The sequence below is a fragment of the Numenius arquata genome, chromosome 2, assembly GCF_964106895.1.
Source record: "Numenius arquata chromosome 2, bNumArq3.hap1.1, whole genome shotgun sequence".
NCBI lineage: Eukaryota > Metazoa > Chordata > Aves > Charadriiformes > Scolopacidae > Numenius > Numenius arquata.
This window is the reverse complement of record NC_133577.1, coordinates 19,327,728-19,353,678: the sequence shown is the minus strand read 5'-3', so window position 1 is coordinate 19,353,678 and position 25,951 is coordinate 19,327,728. Positions and strand designations below refer to the sequence as shown.

The following is a 25,951-nucleotide window of genomic DNA, read 5'->3' as shown; positions in this document are numbered from 1 at the left end:
GACATATAACTTTGCAGCAATTGATGCTTTGTGCTGCTTTAACAGCTATCTGGAATCAATGCCCTTTTATATATCTTTCAGCGTAAACACAGCCTTTGACTTCTTAATTGAGGACCATAGAAACACACAGGGGCGACACACTTTGATAGTATGCTCAGAGTGACAGGCATTAAGAATACAGTGAAGGTGATGACTGCTGGCACAATCTATGGCATTAATTTCATTGTTTCCTTCCTGGGAATTCTGTTTTCTTTCACCTAGTAAGATGGAAGTGATGGCAGATGACTATGACACAAGAGAACTCTTGAGGCCTTTGGTGTTCCGTCTCCATGAGAATGTCCCTGAAATAGTCCGTGAGGTTTTGCTGGAACGTGGCTGGACTGAATTTGACAAAGAGGAGCAAGATGACGCAGACTGGAACCTGTACTGGCGGAACTCACCTTTCCGCATGACAGACCACCACAGCATTAAACCATGGCAGAGACTCAACCACTACCCAGAAGCTGTCCGGATCACCAGAAAAGACTATTTGGCAAGGCATCTGAAACGTATGAAAGGAGCATATGGATCAGCTCTGTATGAATTTAGTCCAGTGGCATTCATCATGCCCAATGACTATGTCAAATTTATAGCAGAATACAGCAAGGAGAGACAGTCAATAGGCAGAAGACCCAGCTACTGGATTTGCAAGCCTGTGGATCTGTCCCGTGGAAGGGGCATACTCATTTTCCAAGACATTAAAGACTTAGTATATGACTGTACAGTCATTGTGCAGAAGTACATCAGCAACCCGTTGCTCATTTCAGGGTATAAACTGGATCTGCGCCTTTATGTGTGTGTCACCAGTTTCTGCCCCCTCACCATTTATACTTACGAAGAAGGACTGGTGAGGTTTGCCACTGAAAAGTTTGACCTTGGTTCTCTGGACAACATCTGTGCCCACCTAACAAACACCAGCATCAACAAATGCGGAGCTTCATATGAAAAGTATAAAGAAGGGATTGGCTGTGGCTGCAAGTGGACATTCAGCAAATTTCGTTCTTACCTTCGAATATTTGGGATTGATGACGTGCTCCTTTGGCAGAAGATCAATAACATAGTGATTCTCACCCTGCTTGCTGTAACCCCCTTACCAGTGGCTTCCAATTGCTTTGAGCTCTTTGGCTTTGACATCCTGATTGATGACAAATTCAAGCCATGGCTTCTAGAAGTCAACTACAATCCAGGCTTGTGTTTAGACTGTTCCATTGATGACACTGTGAAAAGAAAACTTCTTCACGATATTGTTGAACTGCTGAACTACAAACAGATTGACACTTTCAGGAGAAACCAAGTGGCCGGGACAAAGACTGGCAGAAGGCGGGTGCCCTGGAGCACAGCTGGTCAGGGTGCTGCCGAGGAGGCTCCTGGCTTACTCACTCGCCGAAAAGTGGCTAAATGTCCTTCTGCTTCTTCTGTACAACCTGCCCTGCAGGCTGCGAGAGAATCAATTCGTAAGGTGGCTACCCTGACCAAGAAAAGTGCCAGAGTGCATCCAAGAAAAACACTGACTTCCCAGCTGCGGGAAAGGATGAACATGCCAAAAATACCCTCCCAAGCTGAAGCTAAAAATAAACAGCTTCCAGGAACTGGGCATTCTCCACACAAGTCTGCCCAACTCAACCACTGGTTACCTACACCCAACTTCTGCAACTACAAATTAACCACACGCCCCTATTTCCTCTCTGATAAAGACCAGAGGCCTATCCCCCGGGTAGGAGGTTTTGTCCTTATTTTTCCTTTCAATGAAGCTGCACTTCAAGCTTCCAGGGATGGGACAGATGTAAAGAGCATCATAAAGGAAATTAAAAAATTAGTGAGCAAACAGTTACCATCAAAAGAGCAGAACACAAAGAAAAGAGTAGGCTATTTAACTTCTGTGTAACTTCATGATGTTAGGTTATATAGACATAACATAAATGACAACTTTAACTTGAAAGAGGTAGATTTACACTGAAATTGTATTAGAGAGAATTCAAACAATACACAATTTAAAAATTGTAATTTAGCAATTACCATGAGATATTATTTTTTTAAAATTAAAGTACTCACTAATTTTTTTAAGTAATTCATGCAATATTAAAGTAATCCCAGAATAAAAGTGGAGAATTTTATTTCTCAAAACATCCTCAGAAATGCCAGTCTTTGTTTGTTATTTTTCTCAGCGATCTTTGCTGCTTTTCTTTTCCTAACTAAGGGGGCTTTATGACTTGAAATACCGGGGAGCATTCAAGGTGCACTCAGTTTACAAAGATGCAGGTAATATGAATGACACAAAACCATGATGTTTTCGAAGAATCCAGTGAGCTTCCTGACATTCATTTCCAGAAATTAATTTTGCATTGTATGAAACAGCAGTATGAAATAACTTTCATTTTATGACCAGTAGGATTCCATAGAAACTCTCATGGAAAGTAATTTTTAAAAAACCTCTATACTATTCCAGTGTTTTGTTTCAGATTATAAACTCGTAGTAAAGAAGTAATTAGGCTTCCCAGAGGGCAGAATATAAAATACAAATATCACATTGAGAAGACTGGATCAGTCCTTTCTCTCCCAGACTCTGCATTAGCCACCTGATGGGTACAGTGGTTAGGCACCTTTGTTTTGCTTGCAATAAAATGTTGGTGATCAGCTGTGCACTCAACTGAAGCGTTTGAGATGGTGGTCAAAATATCACCCTTCCATTGTACATCTTTGCTGCCCCCATCTTTTAGAACGGAAGTAACTTTTTTCGGAAGTCACAGCGTACTCTAAATTTGAATCAAAACTGTGGCCAAATACGGGCTGTAGGATGCTTCTGCTAATGCCAGAAACCCTGTGGAAAGATGAGAAGTGGGGTTTCCCAACTGTGTTCCATCTCCCTAAAGGATTCATAAGATTTTGTTCACTAACAAAATTTTGTTCTTTAGAACAAAAACCTAGTAAAGCAGGTATGTGTATTGTTACTATTTAAGTACATGTGCAGTCACACTTAAATTCGATTATTTGTGTTCCTACAACAATGAACTGCTTCTGGTTAACTAATGCAAGTGGAAGGTAGAGGAGATAAGGTGTGAGAATCAGCCTCAGAAAAATAATGTGGCATGTGTCATAACTGGTCTATGAAGGACTCCCAGTTATAACATACCTGACACAGCTTGTCATTTATGTAGGTGTTTCTCTGTCTCCTTTTCAAATCAAATTTGTGCCCCTTATTTCAATAATCCCTTTGCTATTACACTATAAAATATTACTTCAAAAACATAGAATCATAGAATCATCCAGGTTGGAAGAGACCCTTGGGATCATCAAGTCCAACCATCTACCCTACACTACAAAGTTCTCCCCTATATCATATCCCCCAACACCACATCTAAACGTCTCTTAAACACATCCAGGGATGGTTTAAGACCATTAAGATGGTTTACAACATGACTTGGTAAAAATGGTGACTACACACTGGTTGGCAAGAGTCCTGCGAAATCCTCAGTAGTCTCACCCTTTGATTTCACCAATGGAAGTTTTGCCGTTGATTTGCCAGAAAGTAGAGCCAGGCCCATCCTGGTGTGCCGTCACAGTCTCCCTGTGAGCAGGAGCTGACAAGGCACACACGTGCACTGGCAAGGTGAATGCATGCGCCAGCAGGGTGTTTGCACACACACCTGTCTGTGTGCACACAGTTTTAGAGTCTGACTTGTGCATGACCCCCATGTGTTACATCTGTGCAGGATCACAGGATTAATTGTTCCAGAACCGGAGTGCTTCCTGCAAGTACAGTAGAGAGTGCTTAACGAAGCAAGGAGCAAGCAGCCTACAAAATTTTTCCTTATTTAATTTACAATTAGAAGGGATTAATATACACAGGTCATTGAATGGCAAACAGTGATTTAAGGCTACAAGCTGCAAACAAAGCCTGTTTTCTGTATTACTGTAGAAACAGAGAGACTGTCAGCATATTAACTGGAGAACAGGGACCTTTTGTTAAAAGGAATTCCTGGGAATAAAAAAAGTGGTCCTTTACAAAACTTTAGAATCACATCTAGTTTCCCAGTCAAACTGAAAACATTAATCACATTCACTTTTTTGCTTAATTGAGGAAAAAACCCAATATAGGTTTGTTTTCGTCAGCATAAGGCAGCACTGAACTGAAATTCTCAGTAAAACACATGGAAAACGGTGATCACTTCCATTTCTTTTAATTCGAGTCCTTTTACAAGACACAAAATACATTAAACTTTTCAGTAGTGAAAAGCACAGGTTCAGAAATTGTTCCTTTTTTATACAGGAGTAAAGAAAAACCAATCAAATCTTATTATCACACCAGCTGACATCAAACTGCATGGATTTTCAGGGTATCATAATTAAATTCATAAAGTGCAGCTTGTGTATGATCAATATTAGCAACGCTTCTTGCTCTGTTCAATCTATTTCTTCCAAGGATGCTCTGTAATTTGAATGGTGATTTGTCGACAGTCTGACCCACTAGAAACTGAAGAGAAGAAAGAGCAATTCCATAATCTTGCAATTATTTTGCACTTAGGTGTGAGAAAAGGCTAAAGCAGCATGCTATGAAAGTGTGTTTGTTGCTACAGGAATTTGAAGGGCATGAGGAGATAATCGGTCTTCTCGGTCAATGGGCAGGTGATGAGCTGAGCTCTACGGGGGAAATGCTTCAGTGCTTTGGAAAAATTTGAGACAGATGATGGACAGGCGGTCTATGGGGAAGGCAGTTGAAAGCAGCATCTGATAAATGATTAATCCCCCTAGGTATCGAGTACAATCCAAAGAGCCTTGAAGCTGGAGAGATTCACTGACCAGAAATATTTTTCTATTACTGGAAGAATAAAGGCAGTAGCGGGAGACGTTAATTCAAAAACAAAGCAACACAGAGGAGGTCTGAGGAAAGACTGATGGAGGAAAAAGAAAGGGTTGTTTCATCCAGAATAATGACCAGGATGGAATTAACATTACATTTTGTCTTCAAATGAACAAGACAGAGTTCTTAGATTATGATCATATAATTATTGAATAATTTATGTTGGCAGAAACATCCAGAGGTATGACTGTTGACTGAACTCCTGCTCAGGTTTTGGTCTAATGTACAGCTCATGATATGGCCTGGGATCTTCTGCTACAAAGAACCCAACTGAACTGAAAACATTATTCACTTCACATTTTTTGTGATGGTTAACCAAGAAGAGAAAAGCAACAAACCATAGATTTGTTTTAGTCAGCATAAGACAGCACTGAACTGAAATTCAAAAAAGCTTTTAGAGTTGAGGCTCTTATGCCGTGCTCCTTAACTGTAGTCACTTTTGTAACTAACTAGCAGAAAATCAAGGGAAAGTATGATCAGTATCATGAAAAAAACACTTTGATGAGAAGTACTGTGGGCATTTATTTTAATGTTACGTATACAAAGAGGGCATTGACGGCATTTCCTTCAAGTCTCACTCAAGAGACATTTCATTCAGGTAAGGTTATTCCAAACTGAGCACCAGCCACCAAACCAAAGGAAATTTAAGCCCTAATCCATCCGTTCATTTTCACATGGCTTAAATCTTCCTCATAGTTTTGACATGCCAGGAAAATGGGTTGAGCTACTTACATACAGTGCAGCCCTTTCAGGGGAGAAATCACTTCTTGTCTAGGATGATATTACCCTCCTCATCTTTGATTCGGACTCGTCCAGTGGAGTACTTGGTTTCTTGTCTGCCATTGCAGTACACGGTTTTTACAGTGCCATCTGGGTACTCCCGCCTCTTGAACTGCGCAGTGTGAACCTCCTTTTGGCCATTACTGAATACCACTGTTTTATCTCCGTTCCTGAAAGAAATCACCAAGAACGAAGTGATGAGAAGGCACTGTCTGTTATTAGCCTGTCTCACTGCGCTGTCTAATGTGACACAATGAAAGTGGAAAACAATGTCAAGTGACAACTTTCTCAGATTATAATTTACCTCAGAATTTACATGGGATGGCATCAGAGATCTGATCTCACAATTAGGTTTCAATACGAAGGTCCTTCAGTACATAGTTAAATACTTAATGGATGGTGGGATCTGCATTTTACATGTCTTCTTGATGCAGGAATCTCAAAGCATTTTGCAAGCAGGAAATCTATTTTACAACAGGATCCTCCCTAAGCCCAGAACAGGCATGTTCTAAGAAAGTCCTGTTGTTATTTTTCCTCATTTTACATGGAGGAACAGAAAGATAATACATGAAGTGCCTTGTCCAAGATCAGAAAGGGAGCAAAAAAGCTAGGAAGAGAGCTCAGGAGTCCTCATCCTGAGTCCTTCAGTACCCACGTTGTTAACACAGAGAACTGGTGATCTCCCAGCAACCCTGGCCAGTGTAAAGTTACACAGAACTAAATGAGGAATATTTCATAGTCACTTTGCCAGTAATAAATGGTCATCTATCATCCAAGGTGGAAGCGAACAATTTTCAGTCCCTCGTTGTAGCAAAACCCTCATTATCTTACAAATCCTTTCTCCTTTCATCTGGAAATTTCCCAGCCACGCAGAATCCAACCACAGTTTTAAATGTCATTGTTCCTGTGCCCAGTGCCTGGTTCCTGTCATTTACACGAGACTTACTTTTCTACTTTTACTATAGTACCATCTGGGAAAAAAGTTTCCTTGAATCCGTCACTATAGAGGCATTTCACTGTGTGATCTGGGAACACAATTTCTTGTGTGCCATCAGGATAATGTTTTTCTGCAGAAAAGAAAATGTAAAAAGTCTGTCTAGTATTCTTGCATGTTGCTTTACACAGAGCTAGATCAGATCTTTTTTGGATGTTGTAGGGAGGACGGAAATGATATACAGCATACTGCTAAAGAAATTAAAGAATCAAATAATCAGATAATCAAAATCAGAAGAGACACATTTACACCCCATTGTTATCCTTGCTTTGTAGAAGGAAACTGAGCAGTAAAGTGATGGAACATACTGGAAGTCAAATGCAAAGACAATGCAAAATGAGAAGAAAAAACCTAATCTGCTGGACTCAGAATCAGATGACACTTTAGTAATAGAAACCTTGCTGCACATGTAGTTCACATTTATGAGCTCTTGCATACCTATCTGATTATTAGGGAACTGCAGCACCTCCAGGCCATCTGGATAAGCAGTGTGGGTTGTCTGTGCATCTGCATAATAATAAATCTGGAAGGAGAGTGAAGTGTCTGCAGCATGTTCACAATATTTGCATAATCAAATTCAACCATAACATTATGCTTAAAAATAAGCCATCTAAAAAAAGTCATTTCAAGGTCATTTTCTGTATTTGCCATCCACATAAGTAGCTATGTTTGTATTTCTGTTCCTTCCTCTCATTCACCCCCCTCCACGTGGCTGTGTCTAGATGTTGCTACTTTCATCTCTGTAGCGTACGAGACATCAATGCACGCATAGAAGTTGTTTTCCCATCTCTTTGCTTTGGCTCCCATCCATGCACTATTAATTGAAAATAGTCCCACTACTGCCAAGGCCTCACTTATTTCCAGTCTAGCTTACATTATTATTAACTATTTATATTTACATAATGCCAAGAGGGAAGTACCCCCTGTGCTACCTACCCTACAAATGTATAAAAATCAGTCCTTGCTTCCGATGGCTGCCCCTGCCCTTTGCCTTCTTTCAGTCTCCTTTAATCTGCTTGGCCAACGACCCATTTGTTCCTTTGACTGTTACCTTCATCTCTTTCCACTTCCGTCCTTGTAGATGAAGCAGTTTCACCACACAGGGTTGTTAAACTAACACCCTCATCAATTTATCACAGAATTGATAGATCAAGGTAAATAATACGACCTTGTTGGAAAATCACTTGATCATTTAATTTTCCTTAAAGAAAAAAAGTTACACACCACTCTCTGATCTGGCATGATCTTCTTCACATCTCCATTGAAGAAGCTAATCGTAGTCATCCTTTTATCAGCACTAATCTCTTTTTTGGTACCATTGCGGAAAGTAATGATTCGACGTCCATCAGTAAGCACCTCTTCTACCTTCAAACACATAGAGCATCTAATGTAAATGAAGTTAAAGGAAATGAGTAACATTGCATTGCCTTCCGATTACATTGGAGCTTGAAGTAAGTTATGGTATGCCTTTTTATTTCAAAAGCTATCTCTGCAGCACAGATACATTATTTTTGCCTCATTTGTGTGTAAAAGAGACCTAAAGTAATTTTCTTTTCACAAAATGAACTCACTTCTAGCATTCAGCCCAAGTTCTCACCCCACCACCTTGTTTTTCTCTTAAGCGAGGTAAGGGACACGTCTCCCTGTGGCAATAGGGAACCCATTAAGGTTTTTCCTTGACCAACTTCAGTGAGTTACTGCCTGTACTAATTTTATATGTGCAGGTACATATTCCACACAAGTCACTCAAGAGACCTCGGTCTGGATTGTGTGGACCAAAATGATTGAACTTGATGTATTAACACAGACTGCTGACATATGTTAACAACCATTTTACTCCAAGTAACGTAAGGCTGTATGGATATTCAGTACTACAGAATTAAATGTGGCTGCATCCAGAGATTCAGCAAAATTGCTGAAGACTTCTTAACAACAGGGGCAATAATGTCAACTGTGTGCTCTTCTACAAACAATACATTGGTCAAAGAAGACTTCATACCTAGCATAGCTTTTGGTTAATCAATTTTCCTGGAATTACTAGGCAGCTGGTTCTGTTCAGCATATATCAGATCCCATAATATAGTTCATTTGGTAAAGACCAAGGAAGAGGACAACCAGAAGGTACACTGTAGCTTTGCCATATGGATCTGATTTTATCAGTATCTTCACAAAAAGAGAACGCCTCCCAAACAAAACAAAACAAGGAATAAATGTGCTTGGGGAAAGAGAAATGTGTATTTCCCTAAACAGGCATTGTAATGATTACTGAGGGCAAGATTTTAGTTTTTTAGAAATTATTTTATTTAAAAATTACTAGTTAGTAAGGGAACAATGTTCTTTTATCTACTTATGACAAACAAGAAGTTCCACATAGTTTAAATGAGAGTAAATATGTCTTTCTAAAGGCATCAATCCCCATTTTGACCTCTGTCTAGTTGCACAAGGAAGTCCAGCCCACCACTCAATTTTATGAATAAAATCCAGTGGTAAAAATATCACTGAACATTTTTCCACAATTATTTTTGAGGATCAAAACAGCAGATACTGTATTTTCGACTTCTACAAGAGGGAATTGTGATTGGTAGAAGCTTTCACAGAGCCCATCTCAACATTAGCTATAAAAGAATTGGCATCTCCAGCTAGTATTCCCTGAACAACTGTTATATTGCAAAAGCCATTTCTATGACTGCTCACTGGAAGGTATCATTAATCGACGCCTGTACTGGTGGGGTGAGAAGAGAAGCCCTGAACTGAGCAGACACAGAAACTGAATTACTGTCTTAACTTTACCTAGCTAAAAACCTTACCCAGAATTGGCAACTGTAACTGAGCATAGATCACCCTCAGTCAATATCAAGGGAATGTTTTAACAGGACAAGCCTGCTTGGAGTAGTGTAATTGAAGATACATCTGGGACTGAGTTCAGACCTGGCCCAGCCAAGCAGTGACACTTTGGGAAGAGTGGTTGTCTGTCAGCAGTGAAACTAGCGCCAGCTCGCTTGGTCCCCTTGCTGACAACCTTTCCCAACAGCAATGCACCAAATTACCAATGCATAGACTCATCTACAGAATCAGCCTTTCGAGATCATTCCTGAGGTGCTGTGCAGGAAAGGTGACATGGCCACTCAGGAACAAAGTATACAGTTTGGTGGCAAGGACTGCAGGAACACAACGGGAAGCCAGCAAGAACTGCCCGCTCTTCCCCATCTGGAAGACAGGGATTTCCAGAAAAGGGGCAAAACCAGGTTCCATGCTGAGCCATGCACCTCAGGACAAGGGGCAGCTGGAAGCAATCTCGAGACGGAGCTGGGGAATCGCCGGGGATTTTGGCAGGTGACTTGAACAAACTGGATAGGCTGCTTTGGTTACTTGATTTCCAGCCCATCAGCTATACTTATTTTCTGCCATTCATGGTGTGAACTTTAGACTTCAGCTCTCCTTTAAGGAGCAGACGCTTAATTGGAGACGTAATTGTCTCTGGCTACTTGAAGCAGTGATTCCCATCTATACTGTGGTCCTACTGGTGATCACTTCGAGTATTTTGGCATCCTGTTTTACCTTACCTTTCCATCCCGATACTCTATTTTTTCCTGCACCTCTTCCTCACTTTTTCTTCTTTCTTGATGTAACACTGATTTTCTAGATAATATTGATTTTGGAGGCTGTATTATGAAAATATCACAGTGTTATATATGTATTTTAAATGTATTTTCATTAATTTTAATAAACTGTGCAAAAAGCATATTTACTTTCACACACACAGAAAAGCTGCCCTTCTTTCTAGTATTGCCTTGCATTTGTAAAGAGTTTTAGTCTTTTAGTCATAACTAGAAAGCTTGCACATTAACTCCAATTAATTTCGGTTTGCAAAGCAAAAGATAGTATAGACGTCCAAAAATGAGGGGACAAGAGTGCATTCTGGCAAAACTACACTGTCAGAAATGGAGAGAATAAACACAAGAACAAAGAACAGAACTATCTCTGAATATTGGGTTACTGATTTGCAAAGAAGGGTACCCATATTAGCTAGATCACTCTTCCAAAACCAATTACATGGCTCTTAGCTGTAGGTAATGCTATGTAACTAAGGGCTATTCAGGATGTTACACATCCAATTTACCATTACAATGAGTGTTCTTTGCACTGTCTGGCAGCATAAAGGAGCCTTAACTGACATCTGGCACATAGCATCCAGAACAGTTACTAATCAATGTTAATTACAGTTTGAACATGTGATGCATTTTGAATTGTGGGATCTAAAGGAACAAGGAATACTGATTCCCACAGGGCAATGATATGCTCCAGTAAAAAGCTGTAAATTTCACTGAATTTCACTGAATTTTTTTTTAGAGTTGGAAGGGACCATATAGATCATCTAGTCCAACTCCCCTGCAGAAGCAGGATTGCTTAGAGAATGAAATACAGCACTTGAAGTTGCCAGATCCATCCCTAAAGCTCTGTGTCCATTGCATAGCATAGGAAATGGGAATGGAACATTTTCTTTTTCTTCATATGTTTTATTTCAGTTCACAAATGGAAGGAAAACAGTTAATAATCGTGTAAGAGCCAGAACCAGAAGTTGCTCAAACCTTTGCTTCAGCATCCAGAAAAGCAGGAGAACTGTCTGTAGGTACTTTGTTGTCATATGGAGTTAGGCCACTTCTACTGCGTGTGGTCACAAAAGCCACTTTATTCTGAGATTTTAGCAATTTTTCTGTCTTTTTAAGATTAAGAACCTCTTCTTCCTGAGCCAAAATTAAAATGTTAACTAGCAACATGTCTATTAATGTCCAACAGTTGTGCAGGAATATCTTGATAAAGAAATCTACCATATTATTTATAAGCCACTGCAATATTGTTTTAAAGAGTGTACTTATAATGAGTAGACGCAAGAAAATAAAGCCAATAGAGTATTGTTCCCAGCTAAGTGGGAGTTAGCACGCCATATATGAAAACTAAGATCACAGACTCATTGAATTATTTTATAGAGTTACATGGTAAAATACCTCTGTTTCTTCATTGTTACTGCAGAATACAAAGCTCCACGTGTTGTTGCTGTGGTTATGCAAGAGGGGCATGTCTTCTGAGCTATCTGAGATGGGCAAAGACTTGCCTATGAGAAAACGCAAAGTAAAAGGAGTCATTGAAAGCATATGAAAATTCCTGAGTCACATGCTTACATACCTATCACCTCAGACGGTTTCTTAAAGATGCTAGCTCTCAGATTCTTGTACCATATTGCTTCTTATACTGATAATGTTTGCTAACACCTTGCCCATCCTCCTGAAGGTGCTTTGTCCTGGGCCAAAGAAGTGCAGACCACACCTGTTCTCCACCTTCTGGGGCTTCCAGGACAATGAACTCAATGAATAAATTGCAGGTAACAGCACAATCTATTTTCCTTCTCTTGTAAAATACAAATTTCATAATTTTTCTAAGAATCATAGGAGAGTTTTAGTGACAACATATTGCCTGTGACCCAAGAACTGAGAACCAGTGTCTCCAAGTCATTTGCACACCACTCCAAGCAGGCAGAAAGTTCCCACAAATCTTACCTTTTACATAGGAAGATGAGTTAGGCTCCTTAAAACCACTCAGATGTGAGACAACTACAGGTGATTTTCTATCATCACTTCTTCTCCCAGTAGGAGAGGGTTGATGTACAACCTGAAGCAAAATGGAGACACCCTGACATACAGTCATGCTTCATTGTAACAGGGGAGCTATCAGTGATGTGGCCGGAGTGCACTTCCCCTTCCTAGGAGTTTAGCTGCCTGTGCGCACGACCAGCTCACTGATATGGTGCAGGTGCCTAATCTTGGTTCAGACTGTTGTGAAGAACGAGATGTGGGTGAAAGAGCTGGGAGAAGCCAGAGATAGGGCCCTCCTCCTCTCTCCCCCCTCCCCTCCCCTTTTCTTGGAAGCTGCATTTCAGCTGTGGCTCTTGCACTTGGTCCTCGTTGGGCTGCACTGCAGTCAAACCCATGTCTGACCATGCACCTCATTGATCCAAACCCCAGCCCTGACCCATCGGCTGACTTCCTGGTGTAACCCCAGACCTACCTCATCTCTACAGGCTTTGACGATTAGGATACTGGCCTGACCCTGACTCCCATCCCCAGCATGCCCTTCTCCCTGGCTGGGGCCGGTGGGATGGGCCCTTCCCTGCCAGATCTCCTGGGCAGTCCAGGACCCCCAGGGAGCCACTGGCTTGTGCGATGCCCCCATGCTTGGTGCATGTGATCACCCTGAACTTTTTCTGAGGACAGAGGGGACAGGTTTCAAAGCATTGACCAAAGCTCTCTCCTGCAGGTGCCTGAATAGTTCAATGTATGAACAGTCTCTGTGATAATTTCTGGCAAAAATTCTACACTACCAGGGAAAGAAGACTGAGTAGCAGCTATGTGGGGATCATGATCTGAACAATACTGTAAAAAGAAAATAAACTAAATAAAGTCTAAATAAAGTGTCTAAATTTAGTGTCTAAAACTAAATAAAGAGTCTAAATAAACCTTGCTATTGGCTTACTTTTTCTGGTTCAAAAGGTGTCAGTCTTCCCTCGTGAGGTGTTCTCCTGCCAGTTAGTGTTGTGCTTCCAAAGGAGCAGTTGGATGGTTTCTTTTCGTGATGTTCCTTTGTCACCGATCTCAAAGGATCAGTACTTTGCACAGAGCTTTTTATTACCTAAAAGGTTTGAATACATTTGAGTTAAGATACTATAAACATCTTCGAATAGCATTAAAAATCCTACAACAGGTGCATCATTAAGTGTTTAAAACTTTTAGGAAAATACTTATTTTTGTATGTAGACACACACACACATTTTATACAGAATTCTCTATGTGGGGTCTTATTTTGCTTCCCATATTTCTCTTTACTTGGACAATGATGCAAGCCAAGGGCAATTGTAGGTGCATAGTGCAAGGCCAACAGCTGCTGTCAGGTTCTCGCCCCTCAGTCCAACCACTCTGCCAACAACAGGAAAGATATTCCTCTCTGGGGTGCCACAACTGAGCTGATCCCAGTAAAATGACAGTTCATTTTTACTTGCCAGATGTCCATCCTTTTCACATTTTGCCCTCATACCTCTCCATCAACCAAGGCTGACACAAGCCTTGTAGGACCCTAAGACAGATGCGAGCCACAGAAGGGAAATGAGATGTGAACAATTTCAAAAAAACTTTAGCAAATATTTAGATTGGAAAGATCACAGTTGCTCAAAAGCACTTCCCCAATTTTTCTTGGGAGATCTCAGATCAGAGCACAGAGGAAACATACAATATTCCTGCATGACCATGAGATATATGGCATTTACACAATGACTGCCAGGGGTTGGCAGCTACAAAGAAAACATTGCATTGGTATGACAGGAGAACTGAGGTTGCACTCTTGCCTAGTCAAAACTTTGAAGGTACTGAACCTAATGTAGAAATGCCTGGCAGTATGAGACAAAGGCAAAGTATCACTGTCCACATTGCTCAAGTCATCCCAGAAATACCAAGGGATGATGTCTGTGTCTGTCAGAACTGAGAACAGAAGAATCTCTAATGCATTGATCTGCAAAATGACTAGGAGTGAGTGCATGATGGTCATAAACAAGGAAACATTCAAAAAACCCATGGAAATGGTACCAGGTACTCTGATTTTGAAATGTCTCGCACACTGGAGAGTGGCTGCTTGGGAAGGTGAGTGTAAGCAGTCCACGGAAAGAATATATTTGCCATCAGTTTCATTTGCCCAAGTCCATGAGCTATTACTCAAGGGACACGGGACTAGCAAATCACAAACATGGGAAGACTGCACAATTCCTTCTCCAAGAACAGTCACTATGGCAATTTTTTCATAGCTGTAAAATTTTCTCCATTTGATCAATGAAATTTAAGGGATCTATTGTTGTTGTGGATAGTAATCTGTTATTACATTAATAAATTACAATTTAATGGATGTGCTTCAAAGGAAGGCACCAAGAAAGATATCCTATTGCAACACCAGAAAGTTGTAGAATTTTAAAAGGCTTTCACACAAGGATGCCAAAAGGTACAGAATTTAATAGAATTCGTTGTTAAAAGAATATGATTTCTAATTTAAATTTGGAGGTGTTTTCTGCAGACAGATTCCATGAATAAGCCTGAGTTCTCCAAATATGATAATGGTTTCAAATACAAGTGAGTAGGCAAACTGTGAAAATATGCCTGACGCTTCAGCTCGAGACAAGTGGTATAGTACTAAAGACCTTTAAAACTATTTTTTATTAGGAGATATTATCTCAGAAATTGCAGACTGATAGAAGAAAAGAGCTCCTAAGCCATCATTTTATTGCTAAAGATCTTAAGACTGAAACTACCAAGAGGTTTAAGAGAACTTGAAAATCCATTGGTGCAGTTTCCCAGCAGCTCAAGCCAATCTCAGCTCAGTTTGCTGGAGTCCCACTCCTCCTCTTTTGTCACTAGCCACATGTTTCCAGTCCCTCCTTTGCAGTGCATCAGCAACCACAGAGGGAGATTGACCTGGCTCAACAAGTAGAATCAAGTGAAAATGAACTGGTTTTTTCTGTGTGGTTAGTTGTGAGCCAGCTCACCATCATCAGAAAGTGCAAACAGGGCCACAGAAGCTCAATTATTTATCAGGTTCAGCCAGACACTAACATGTAACAGCATTTTTTTTTGTGATGAATTATAGAAATAATGTTACAATTAAAGCTTTTAAAGAACTATCTACATAAGACTTGTAAATAGAAAATTCCTTATGGCTAGAGTTTTAACACAGAGCTACCTAGAACGCCTATTTTAGTAAAGCTCATGAGGTTTCAAAAGCCTCATGAGCTATCTAAATGCCACCTTTGAAAAGGATGTTCAGAAGTCAACATTTACTGATGCAATGCAATGGGTGATGCCTTAGCCAAGGGACAGAGACCTGTATGGGCTTTAAAATTATGATAAGAGGCACATGCTCATTCTCTTTAAGAACTAAGGAACTCATGAAGTAGGATGTATTGGACTGCAAAAGTGAAGAAGCAAGATAAAGGCAGAGAGAAAGAAGAGATGTTTCCATGAGCATGGTGACTTTTTTTCCCTATGTATCTAAAGAACAACCAACTCAGTTGAGGGAGCCTCCATGAAGAACAGTGTTAGTAAAGGTACTCCAACTTGCTACATATAGCATTGTAAAAGCTGCTGATTTCATTTTTTATGCCTCACATAGATTACACATTTTTAAATTATACACTAACATACCGATTTTTAAAGCAATAATGTCAGAAGAATCAAGATAGGCTTAGTGAATTATGCGTGATCTCTGTTTTCATACAGATGGATGTCATTCTAAGAGACATTTCATAAATCATAGCAATAACTGTAACCCAGGAAACCACTACAATTTAGCTCTGCAGTTTTTAAGAGACCCAAGCACTCAGTACTTGGGTTAATCACACATGATGAGGTTCTTGATAAAGAATATCTCAATTCCATCACTTTCATAAACAAAGCAATCAAATTATCTTTTTACTTTCTTCATTGGAAACACATAGATTGGCAGTAAATGCAGACCCTTGATACAAAGGGGTTGCAGGGTCAGAGGAAGAAACCGCCTCCCAACATGCATAAGGTAGATCAATTTTTTCCCATCTCCACTGAAAACAGAATAAAAATTAATCAGCTGATTAGCTGGTGACAACAAAAGAGCTGCCAAGTAAAACTTCATAACTAAAAGAACAGGTAGGTATGAGATAGTGCCAACTCATTTCGGATCTTTCTCATGGGAGCTAGCGAAGCACAGATTAATAACCATCAGTGACACGGATTCTCCTTTTGGCAAAAGGAGGGACCTCTTGTGGTTCCTCCAGTCCTACAGATATATGTTATCAGGCAGGCAGTGGAGAGCAGGAGGACGTGTTGTTGCTCAGAGCCCACCTAGACCAGAGAAACTTTTTAAATATTATGTTCACCTTGATCCTCATGCTCAACAATAATCCTTTAAATTTTCTAATGAGCTTTTTCCTCCCAGATATTAATATCTACAGTTCTTCATCATTCTGATACAAATCAAATTGTCCTGAAAACCTCTCATTTGTCAATTGCCATAAATAAATATCTCTTATAACCTTCAAATATCACAGTTCCTGTCATGTAGAATTTGCATTCCCACTAACTGATCAAAAAGCTGAGAAAAAGCAACAAATACTCGTGGATAAAGCAGTGATAATTGAAATGCTACAAAAGTCTATCTACATATTCCTAGAACTCATACTTCCTTGATTCAGAGTTAGTAAATGGTCAGGAAGAACATTCATAGACTGGAAATAACATGCTCAAAGGTCATCAAAATCCCTTGCAAGATTAGACAATAAAGTTCATCTAATAAGATGAAATAAGCACATTTGACCTTGGTTGAAACTTTTCCAACAAAAACATTAAGAAATGTTATCAGTATACCTTTCAGTAGAACTCCCCCTCGCCCCACCTCCTGCAAATGATTCTATATTTTCCCATAGAAATCACTAACATCTATCCATAGTTGCAAGTCTGGAAAGAAACTAGCAACTCATTCCTGCCAAATGTATAGGGTGATGCATTCAGAAATCAGCTTGCTTGGAGAGAATTCATATCAATAAATATTAATAATTAATAAATATTAATCATTTTGGCTGACCTGTACATTTTTCAAGCTATATTCTGAAGGAATCGCTAATGATATGCAATTAAAATGGACATTTATCTTGTCCCACTAAGGCATAGCTTGAAGTGGCTGCTACCTCACCAACTAGGTCATGCTACAGTACAAACAGAAACCACCATTAATAAAAGTATTATAAGCAACCAGAATATGTCTTTTTCAGAGATGTCTCAGATATGGGTGGGTTTTTTTGTAAAATCATGTATTCCAAAAATCTTTGTCTTTAACCTGTACTGATCATTATTCAGACTTGCTCCCCAATTGTTTTTGTACACATCCTCAAATTCTATTAGCTTTGTCAGATGTCAGGTGTTGTTTTGCCTTCTTGATTGCAGCTGGTGAAACTCACCAGTCCTAGCTAGCTTTAGCTTAAATATCTTATACCGGTATACGCATGTCCCTGTGGCATGCATCTCTACTTCTGTTACTCAGGGCTATCCCATTCACTTTGATGTGTTCCCATGCTCAGTTTCTGAACTGTGGACAGAAACAGCATGAGAGTTTCTTTTACCTATACCCAAAATTTAGAATTGTCCAAATTCACAGAATCTTGAGGGAAAGCATCCACCTGCTGGCAAAAGAGCTCAAATACAAAGGAAATACAAATGAGTCACCATGTTCAGATCTATTGCTACGACACAGATTTTGGGCTTCTGTTTAATGTTCTGTTTACCTGAGCCTTCAACTCTAGACTCAAAGAATTGGAAGCCACTCTATTCACTGCAAAACCTTCTTCTGCCATCAGATCAGATAAAGAACATGCATCTGTGTCAAACATTTCAGAGTTCACTCAGGACGTCTGGGCACTATGCCCACCAGTCCAGCTCATGCTTGTACTGGATTCCAGTTGGATTGGATCCAATGCTGGCTGGATGGCGAAAGCTCAGATAACGGCGAGCCCAAAAGTCTGCTGTCCTCAACTTCCCCCTTCTCAGAACTGTTGCTGAAGCCACTTTCTTTTTTTTTTTTTTCACATGGCTGTGTGCCACAGGAGGAAAATTAACTCATTGGCTCTTAGCGAGTCTTTGTGCAAAATTTCAGCTAAATGTGAGCAAAAGGAAGAAAGTGGATTTGTAACAATCAAGATGCTCATAATAAGAAGCAAGAAATACAAAGCCAAGATAAAGCAAAGCACAAGAAGATATTTAGATATCTATATATTCTAAACAGAGAGATGTGTAAGAAATGTGGTAAGCTGGCCGTGGAGGAGCAGTCATAGAGATAGCAGTCAAAAACAAACATCTCATCTTGACATACTGAGTTAACTTGTTACAGCTTGTAAAAAGCTAAGTGATTTTCCCTCAGACTTTATCAGGCAGAAGGCCACTAGTGTTTATTGGTGAGTATGGCCTCAAATGGCAAAATACTGGATTTATGGTTTGCTGAAGCACGGTATGGCAGTTCCCTGTAAAATCAAACTGTGAAGTAGCAGGTACAGTGAATTCAGAGCATATCTGCAAACAGGCAATTCAGTTAGGTTACAGCACAATCCCACTGCAAGAAAACATGACCATGCTTATACAGAGACTTTCATTTGCACAAATTTTGATTCCAAAGAACATTCTCTTAAATAAATATTTGGAACTGTAGAAAAGTGACTACCAGCATTAGGAATGCATACTTTGCTATTCACATCTCTAAAGAAGTGTTTCTGCAGAGATGTCTTTGGCCCCACATGAGAGATGCTGTGGCTCTTGTGATTATCTCTCCGTGATCTTTCTTCTTGTTTGGATGAAGATGCTGTCTCTCGCAGAATAGCTTCTGCAACCTAATGGAGAATTTGTTATAAATATGTAATTTTAAGTTCAAGTCACAGCTAGTAGAATCAAACAAACCTCAAAGCTGTCTGGTTTTCTGTTGTAATAAAAATTATGATATTTAAACACAATGAATGAAATTCTAGATTTTGTTGTGATAGGGACTGAAAATCCCCAGTATCAGACACAACAATCTTTGTATATGGGATCCTATCATCTTCTATACAGCATCCTAATATTACTCTCACACAAGAAAAATCTTCAGTGGCTTGAAAGACAGTTCTACATCACCAAATGCCCCAAAGCAGTAGAAATAATACAGAAAGCTGGCCTACAACAGGAGTAAATTAGCTTTGTCTTATCCTTGCTTTTATTGGAATTCTAATATTTTTTCATTCTGTACATGTGACACTAATCTTGGTTTTTCTGACCTTCACAATTTATAAAAGGATGAGTCATATGAACAGGTAGGTTTGAGGAAATTAAAAATAAAGTGAAATGTAACTTGAAATGACATTTTCAGTGGAACTTAATAGTGTTAGGTGAAGAATCTCATTAACAAGTACATTAAAATCAAATAAAAAGAGAGACCAAAACTTTTTCACTCCATAAAGCAAAGGACAGGTTAATTGGTGGTTCTAAGATCTTTTAAAGATACATTACTAGATATTAGATTTGCAAATTAGGGAAATACCTAGGAGTAAATGGCTCAATTTTATTTTCTGCTAGGTTCAGACACTCTGTGGAAGAGTAGGGTTCATCTCACCAGACTTCACCAGCTAGAAGATAATTATTTGTTCTAGTCACCTTGATGCACATGGGATAAAATTGATCCCTCTTTAAAGGCACATATTTTTCTCCTTCGAATATACAGGAAGACAAAATGACCCACTCAAACCAGACTTCTGTCTTTAAAATTCTAGTCTGAACCATTTAATTTCACCAAGACTTGCCGTCCCCTGTGTAAAAAGTGGGCAACAGCATTCTTCTCCCTTTCTTTTACCCCAATAAATGCAGTTACTCAGTTATATAGTAAAGTAGCAACTAACCCTACAAGTATTTAAACAAATGGGACGCTGAATGAGAAAGAGTAATAGAATCTGTTAATCTATGATTAAACCTCTTTGATTTCAGGAGATCAACAGAGACATTCACACGAGCCAGCTGTACTTTCCACCCTGATTGTCTTTCCTGCTCCACTCCAGTGTAACTCCCATCAGGAGTCCAACTTGTGCCTTTGTAAGGCAGGCCAGTGAGTGTTTTCCTCCCAGAAAGTTTATAGCACAAAATAAGAACTGAAATAAGATTTAGTAAAAGGTCTCACTATATCTCTTGCCAGAAACCAGTCTGCATCTGGCTGAAGAACTGTTTTATTAAAAGGTAAATGGCATTATATACATAAATACTAGAATTAATTTCAGGAGACTGCAGTCTTCTAATTTAGGCACTGAATGTAAATTAGTTATCTAGACTCATTCCCTAGTTAGTAGAGGGAGACATCTGCCCTGATATAAGTGTTTAAGATTGGTTGGCTGAATCACCGTGTAGAGGTACCCACCTCAACTATAGCAAAGCCTAAGTAGAAGAGGACCACACAAAGAGTGTATTTTAACATGGCTTACTACAGAGCTGATTCCGTGTCCCCCCCTTCAGGCTAAGCATGGCAGGAATGGAGGAAAAGTATTCACACAATATAGCTCCAAAGAAAAACTAAGCCTGAACTTTTCAGACACTATTAAACAGATAATATCATCCAGTACCGGGGTCTCTGATTTTCTGTCCGTGAAATTCACAGCTTCTGGGTTTTTTTCTGCTTTCCACCTCTGATGTTCTGAAACTCTGAGTTCATCTCGAAGCTCCATGTTCTGCCTGGTCAACATCTCAACCTGGTCTCTCAGCTTGCCATAGGCAGCATGCCAGCAGGACTCATTTCTCTTGAACTCCTCCTGCAGTCCCGCAATCTGCTGTTTTAATATCTACCAGTAGAAAAAAAGTGTACCATGTCATTGCCTGCTCTGGACTAGGCATGCCCACCTTATACACTCAGAAGGAAGCATGGAGTTTTTTCTTCTGCTTAAAGGTCTACAGTATAAAGTTCTTCAATCTAAAGGTCTGCAATATAAAAAGAACACATTTGAAATGATTTCTTAAAAAACCCACCAAACCAACAAACAAAAAAACCCACTACCCTGCAAACTCCTGTGTTTAAAACAAGCCAATTGTTACAAAGTGAGCAAAGTACTTGCTGTGTGAAGGAGAATTAGGAAATGCAAACTAATCATGCAAACATTAAACCCACCATTAAATGTGGATGTTGAAAAAAAAGGCAAGGATACAAGGTATATTTTAATGTCAGTTCATCAGATCTTCAAGTAGTGACAAGTGTACGTGATTAGTTAAATGGTCCTTACAAATAGCAGGGGATCGCAAAGACCTAATTTTCAACTGGGTTCAGGAAAATTAAAGTAGTGAAATTTGGTGCATTTTGGAGAGGAGTTTTCCATATACATGCATCTCCATTATTTTTCCCTACTCCCTTGTCCTTCCCTCACCCGTGCTGATGCTAACTCTGAGTCCTCTTCTTTCAAAGCACTCATGGTGGATACTGCAAACATGATGTTGGTGGAGTTAAGCTAGAAATATGCAATTTGCTCTGTAATCAATCGTCACTTGCAACCCTTTCCTACTTTCCCTTCATTTGTGTATCTGCCCACTTGTGTCCTCCTCCTCATCCTTTCTTTGCTGCGAGCTCCCTGGTCAGAATTTGGAACATCCATTGGCCATTTTCAAGAAGCAGCAAACTTCTGAATGTGGGAATCACACAGATAAGTGTCTCAGAAAGTGTTTTGTAATTGATTTGTGGAAAACTTTTCTGCGCTCACTATGTTATCAGGTGGGAACAAAAGTTTCAAACAATTCTATCAAATTTCATCTCTAGGGCTAGACCTGGTCAGGAAACACAATTATGCCCTGGCAGAAATTCTAACAATTTTTTTTTTTAAATCTCAGGTGGAAATAAAGCTGATGTTTCAAAATATTGTGCAGAGAAGGTATTCAAAATATTTTTATTCAAAATATTAAAATTACCTCACTGAAACAGATAATAATTTCCTGTTGTAAATGTTACCTTTAGAGAAATATGGATCATGATCAGAGAAAACATTATGTGTATGGTACAAAAATATGTATTTCAAAAATGTGTTAATGAAAAATATAGAAAGTGTAGAAAGTTTGAACAAAGTACTGTCTTGCCAGTCTCATTTGTTCTGAAACTTTTCTGGTCAAGAAAATAACTGAAATTGTCAGTTTGCTGTCAAATATATCAGTTTGGTTTAGACATCCTTTTGCAGCAGAATATTGTTCTAGACATTTCTGAACATTAGTATTGCCTAGTCTTTTATCCTATAAAATACAGCTTTTAGCTGCCCCCATCTCCTTTATCAGTGTCTCACATGGCTCACCATTTTTTTCTTCTCTTTATCTTCTAGAAAATTACTTAAAGTCACATTATGTCTAGCTATTTTTAATAGGGATAATAGCCGATATTCAGAGGTTGCTATATTACTAAGGAGGCAGAAATAGAGGATTCAAACAGACAGAATTCCCTAAAGGAGCTTAGAACAAAGCACAATGACTCAGGGATGTTATTAGGCAGGTTAGGTTGTTAGATACACAGCTAGATATTATCAAAATACCTCAAAGCCAAAGGTCAGGGTAGTTTAAAGAAAAAAATCAACAAACTCCCAGCTCAGGGATGAGAATAGAGAATGATGGCCAATAACTCTGTGCCATTGGCACAATGGCTCTTTATATCGAAAAGGTGTAAGGCCCACTATGGCAGTAGTTGAAAATTTTTCAAGAGCCAGCTCAGATCTGGTAAAACCTCTACAAGGAAGTACAAGGAACATGGGAACCTCCCACCCTTCCTTACAAAAGAGAAAGCATAACCTTATTTTTGTCTTATATAAAGAAAATGAGATGTACATTTAAAACACAAACCAAAGCAATGTCCTATTAACATGAAAAATCTTCACTGTACACACAACTATCCTCAAGAAGTAGAATGAATAATCGGCCACCTGTGCCAGATGGAAGGATTTATGTACTACCATAAGATGCCTTCATGAAAGGAGGCTGAGAACTGCATATTTAGTCTACAGAAGACAGCTTACTTGGATTTCTTCTGCTTTTACATTTTCTCCAGTGACTCTAGCTGTTCCTTTGAACTTGCTATGGGCAATTTTTTCTTTTTGCAGTGGGTGAATTTGGTCTCTATTGTATTCCAAAGGGTGAGTTAGCTCCTGGCTTCTGACAGTCTTCAGCTGGTCCATTTGTTGTCTGTTCAGAAGGCAAACAAAGTTTATGAATTTGGCATAAAGACTATTACAAAGGATTGTTTTTAGATGTGCCTTCTTTGGGCATGATTTTTGGAGGGCTTGGGCATGTCCCACATAGGCTGACATTCCTGGGAGTGGCAACAAGTTACCAGCACTTGTCAAAGTTGAGCTGCTTCATCACTGGGAACACTCAAGCATGTGTTCAGCTGCAAACTTTATTCTATTGGGTAGATAGAACAATTCTCATTGAAATTTTCTGACAACACAATGACCATGAACTTCGAGGCTTTTAAACACATTTTCTGTTCACAGAGATAGCTAAATTAGGGCAGACCTGCAGAAGGCACAGCTTGTTCCCTTGCATTGCACCCATGAAGCACTTCATTGTGCAAGGCAGCCCAGTCATTCCTACAAATGAGAACAGCTATGGACCTGAATGAGAGGGGATCAAGTACCTTCCACAGGTAAATATACTCCAAGAGTTAAATGTGGGAGATCAGCACCCATAAGAGATTTTGCCTTTGAACTCAATCTCTCAAGGCGTTAGTGGTGTGGAAGTGCACTTAAAAATACAGCCAGAGGGGAAGAGTATAAATCTTTACATATCCTCAAATGGAGTGTATTTGTATGACTGTAATCCAGCTGCTTATTTCAGTTTAGTATGATTTAAATTATTTGTTAGCTTTCTGCTTCAGCTCGCATCATGACCTACAGCCACCATCTGGTCACCACTCTTGCTCGAAAAGCAACAAAAGCTACGGGAGGCAGCCATGACCTCATGTTTTCCTCTTAGTAATGGAGTTTAGAACTTCAGCAGCAAAATATGAAAGTTATCAAAGATATTAAGAGATAAAAAAACTCCCCCTATCATGCTGCTCTTTATAATTCATTACCTAATTTTTATTTTTTGTTGTTTCTATCCTAAATAAGCCTATCTAATATTCTGGTTAAAGGCATGCTAAAAAAAAGTCTCATCAATAGTCAATAGAAGTAGTAATTCTCCTCACAGTAATACAGTTAAATTAGCAAATATAGTCCCTGCTTGATTATGTCCAGCCTACCACTGCTTCATATCCAGACCAGTTGCCCTGAAATACAATATACTAGAACAAAAACAAAATGCAAGTTCTATACATAACAACTTCCACTGAAGACTGAACAGTACTGTCTTAAGTTTCTTGCACCCTGTAAAAGAAAATCCAGCTAGCTATTCCTTCCAGTAGCTCAGCTGATATCAGCTTCTTCAGAATTGCACAGGAGTTCCAACTGCACAAATAAACTAATATCAGAGCTGGAGCGTGAACTCAAGGTGCAATTGCCCAGAGTGCCGTATTGCTAGCATGACCTCTGGTCTAGGCATCAGCCATCCAGCGCTGTGCTAGGAGATGCTGGGCAAGGTTTGGAGGTTCGCACAGGTCAGGAAACATGCCCAGCAGACAACTCGGATGTAGCCACCCTGGCCAGCAGGGTAAACCAGGTTAGTCATATGGAGGTGTTATGCTGCGCCTCTTTGCCTCAGGGCTAGAAAACAGACCCTGGCCTGAGGAAATGTAATAACCAAGGATGCCAGGAGCACACACAATAGTTCTTTGGAGCCTCAGATAATCAGCTCATACACTAGCTATAAGTTGCAAATAGGAGCTAGGTGCACATCACAGATATAAAATATAGAAAAAAAGGTTAAGTGCTTTTTTCTTGCATGAGTTCCAGGTGTATCTCTTCATGAGGCACATTGCAGCAGGCTGGTTGTGACGCAAAACCATATATGAAGCAAAGGTCTTTTTTCCAAGAAAAATAGCAAAATACAGATGGAGAAAAAAACAAACCTGCTGGCTACTGCTGTTGGCCCAGAAAGAGTGCAGATTCAATACTACAAGGAAATTATGTATTAAAAATGGCAAACAAGTTTTCCTTGTTGAAGGAACAAGGAAATGACCATCACTGAATCTTCTGACTTATGTCAAGAGTAACTATCTCAGTGCTGCAAAGGTGGAGCCAGAGGCTGCTGCCTTGAGCGCTCTCCAGGCTCTGTTAGGCACCAGATACACACAATACACTACATCTTGACTGTTTTCACCCTCTTGCCTATATTATTTGTGCCTGCAAAGGTCTAAAAACAAAGTGCTTGGAAACGAAAGAATGGGTGGACTGGGCAGGTCCAGGCATGTTGTGCTGCTCTCAAAAGGATTTTCATTGCTTCCCATGAGCGTAAGTTGTCAACATGGCACAAGTGAAATGCTCTCAGTGTAGAGGCCATCTTGTGTTCCTAATAGGCTTACTGGTTTAAAAATACAAAGCAGATTCTGAGATTGCATAAATCAGCACAGGGTCAATGCAGTCAGGGAGCAGAAGCTGCCTTTCACAATTGGTTTTAGCTCATAAGTTACAAAAAGTGAGTGATAAGATGCACATATTGTACTAGGCAGGTATTTTTGGATAAATGTCTGTGTAAAAATTCTAGGGTCTACTACGGCTAATGACATTAATAAACACACCGAAAGCTCTTTTAAAAACC

At 39.6% G+C, this 25,951-nt stretch overlaps 2 protein-coding genes across 2 annotated transcripts in view; one reads left to right on the top strand and one right to left on the bottom strand.

Annotated features, from left to right (window-relative positions):
• The first annotated feature begins 265 nt into the window (after positions 1–265).
• On the top strand, positions 266–1,924 carry TTLL2 (tubulin tyrosine ligase like 2). Its single transcript, XM_074144247.1, has one exon. It carries the CDS (start codon positions 266–268, stop codon positions 1,922–1,924), a length of 1,659 nt encoding a protein of 552 aa, XP_074000348.1.
• A 3,733-nt stretch (positions 1,925–5,657) lies between these two features.
• The window catches only part of LOC141462447 (uncharacterized), a 34,674-nt gene continuing 14,380 nt past the window's right edge, over positions 5,658–25,951 (bottom strand). Inside the window, 12 exon segments of the mRNA XM_074144266.1 lie at positions 5,658–5,847; positions 6,624–6,744; positions 7,110–7,194; positions 7,896–8,036; positions 10,235–10,333; positions 11,261–11,416; positions 11,678–11,784; positions 12,227–12,338; positions 13,200–13,355; positions 18,964–19,110; positions 20,860–21,075; positions 23,272–23,437. Coding sequence (XP_074000367.1) covers positions 5,658–5,847; positions 6,624–6,744; positions 7,110–7,194; positions 7,896–8,036; positions 10,235–10,333; positions 11,261–11,416; positions 11,678–11,784; positions 12,227–12,338; positions 13,200–13,355; positions 18,964–19,110; positions 20,860–21,075; positions 23,272–23,437 — 1,696 coding nt within the window.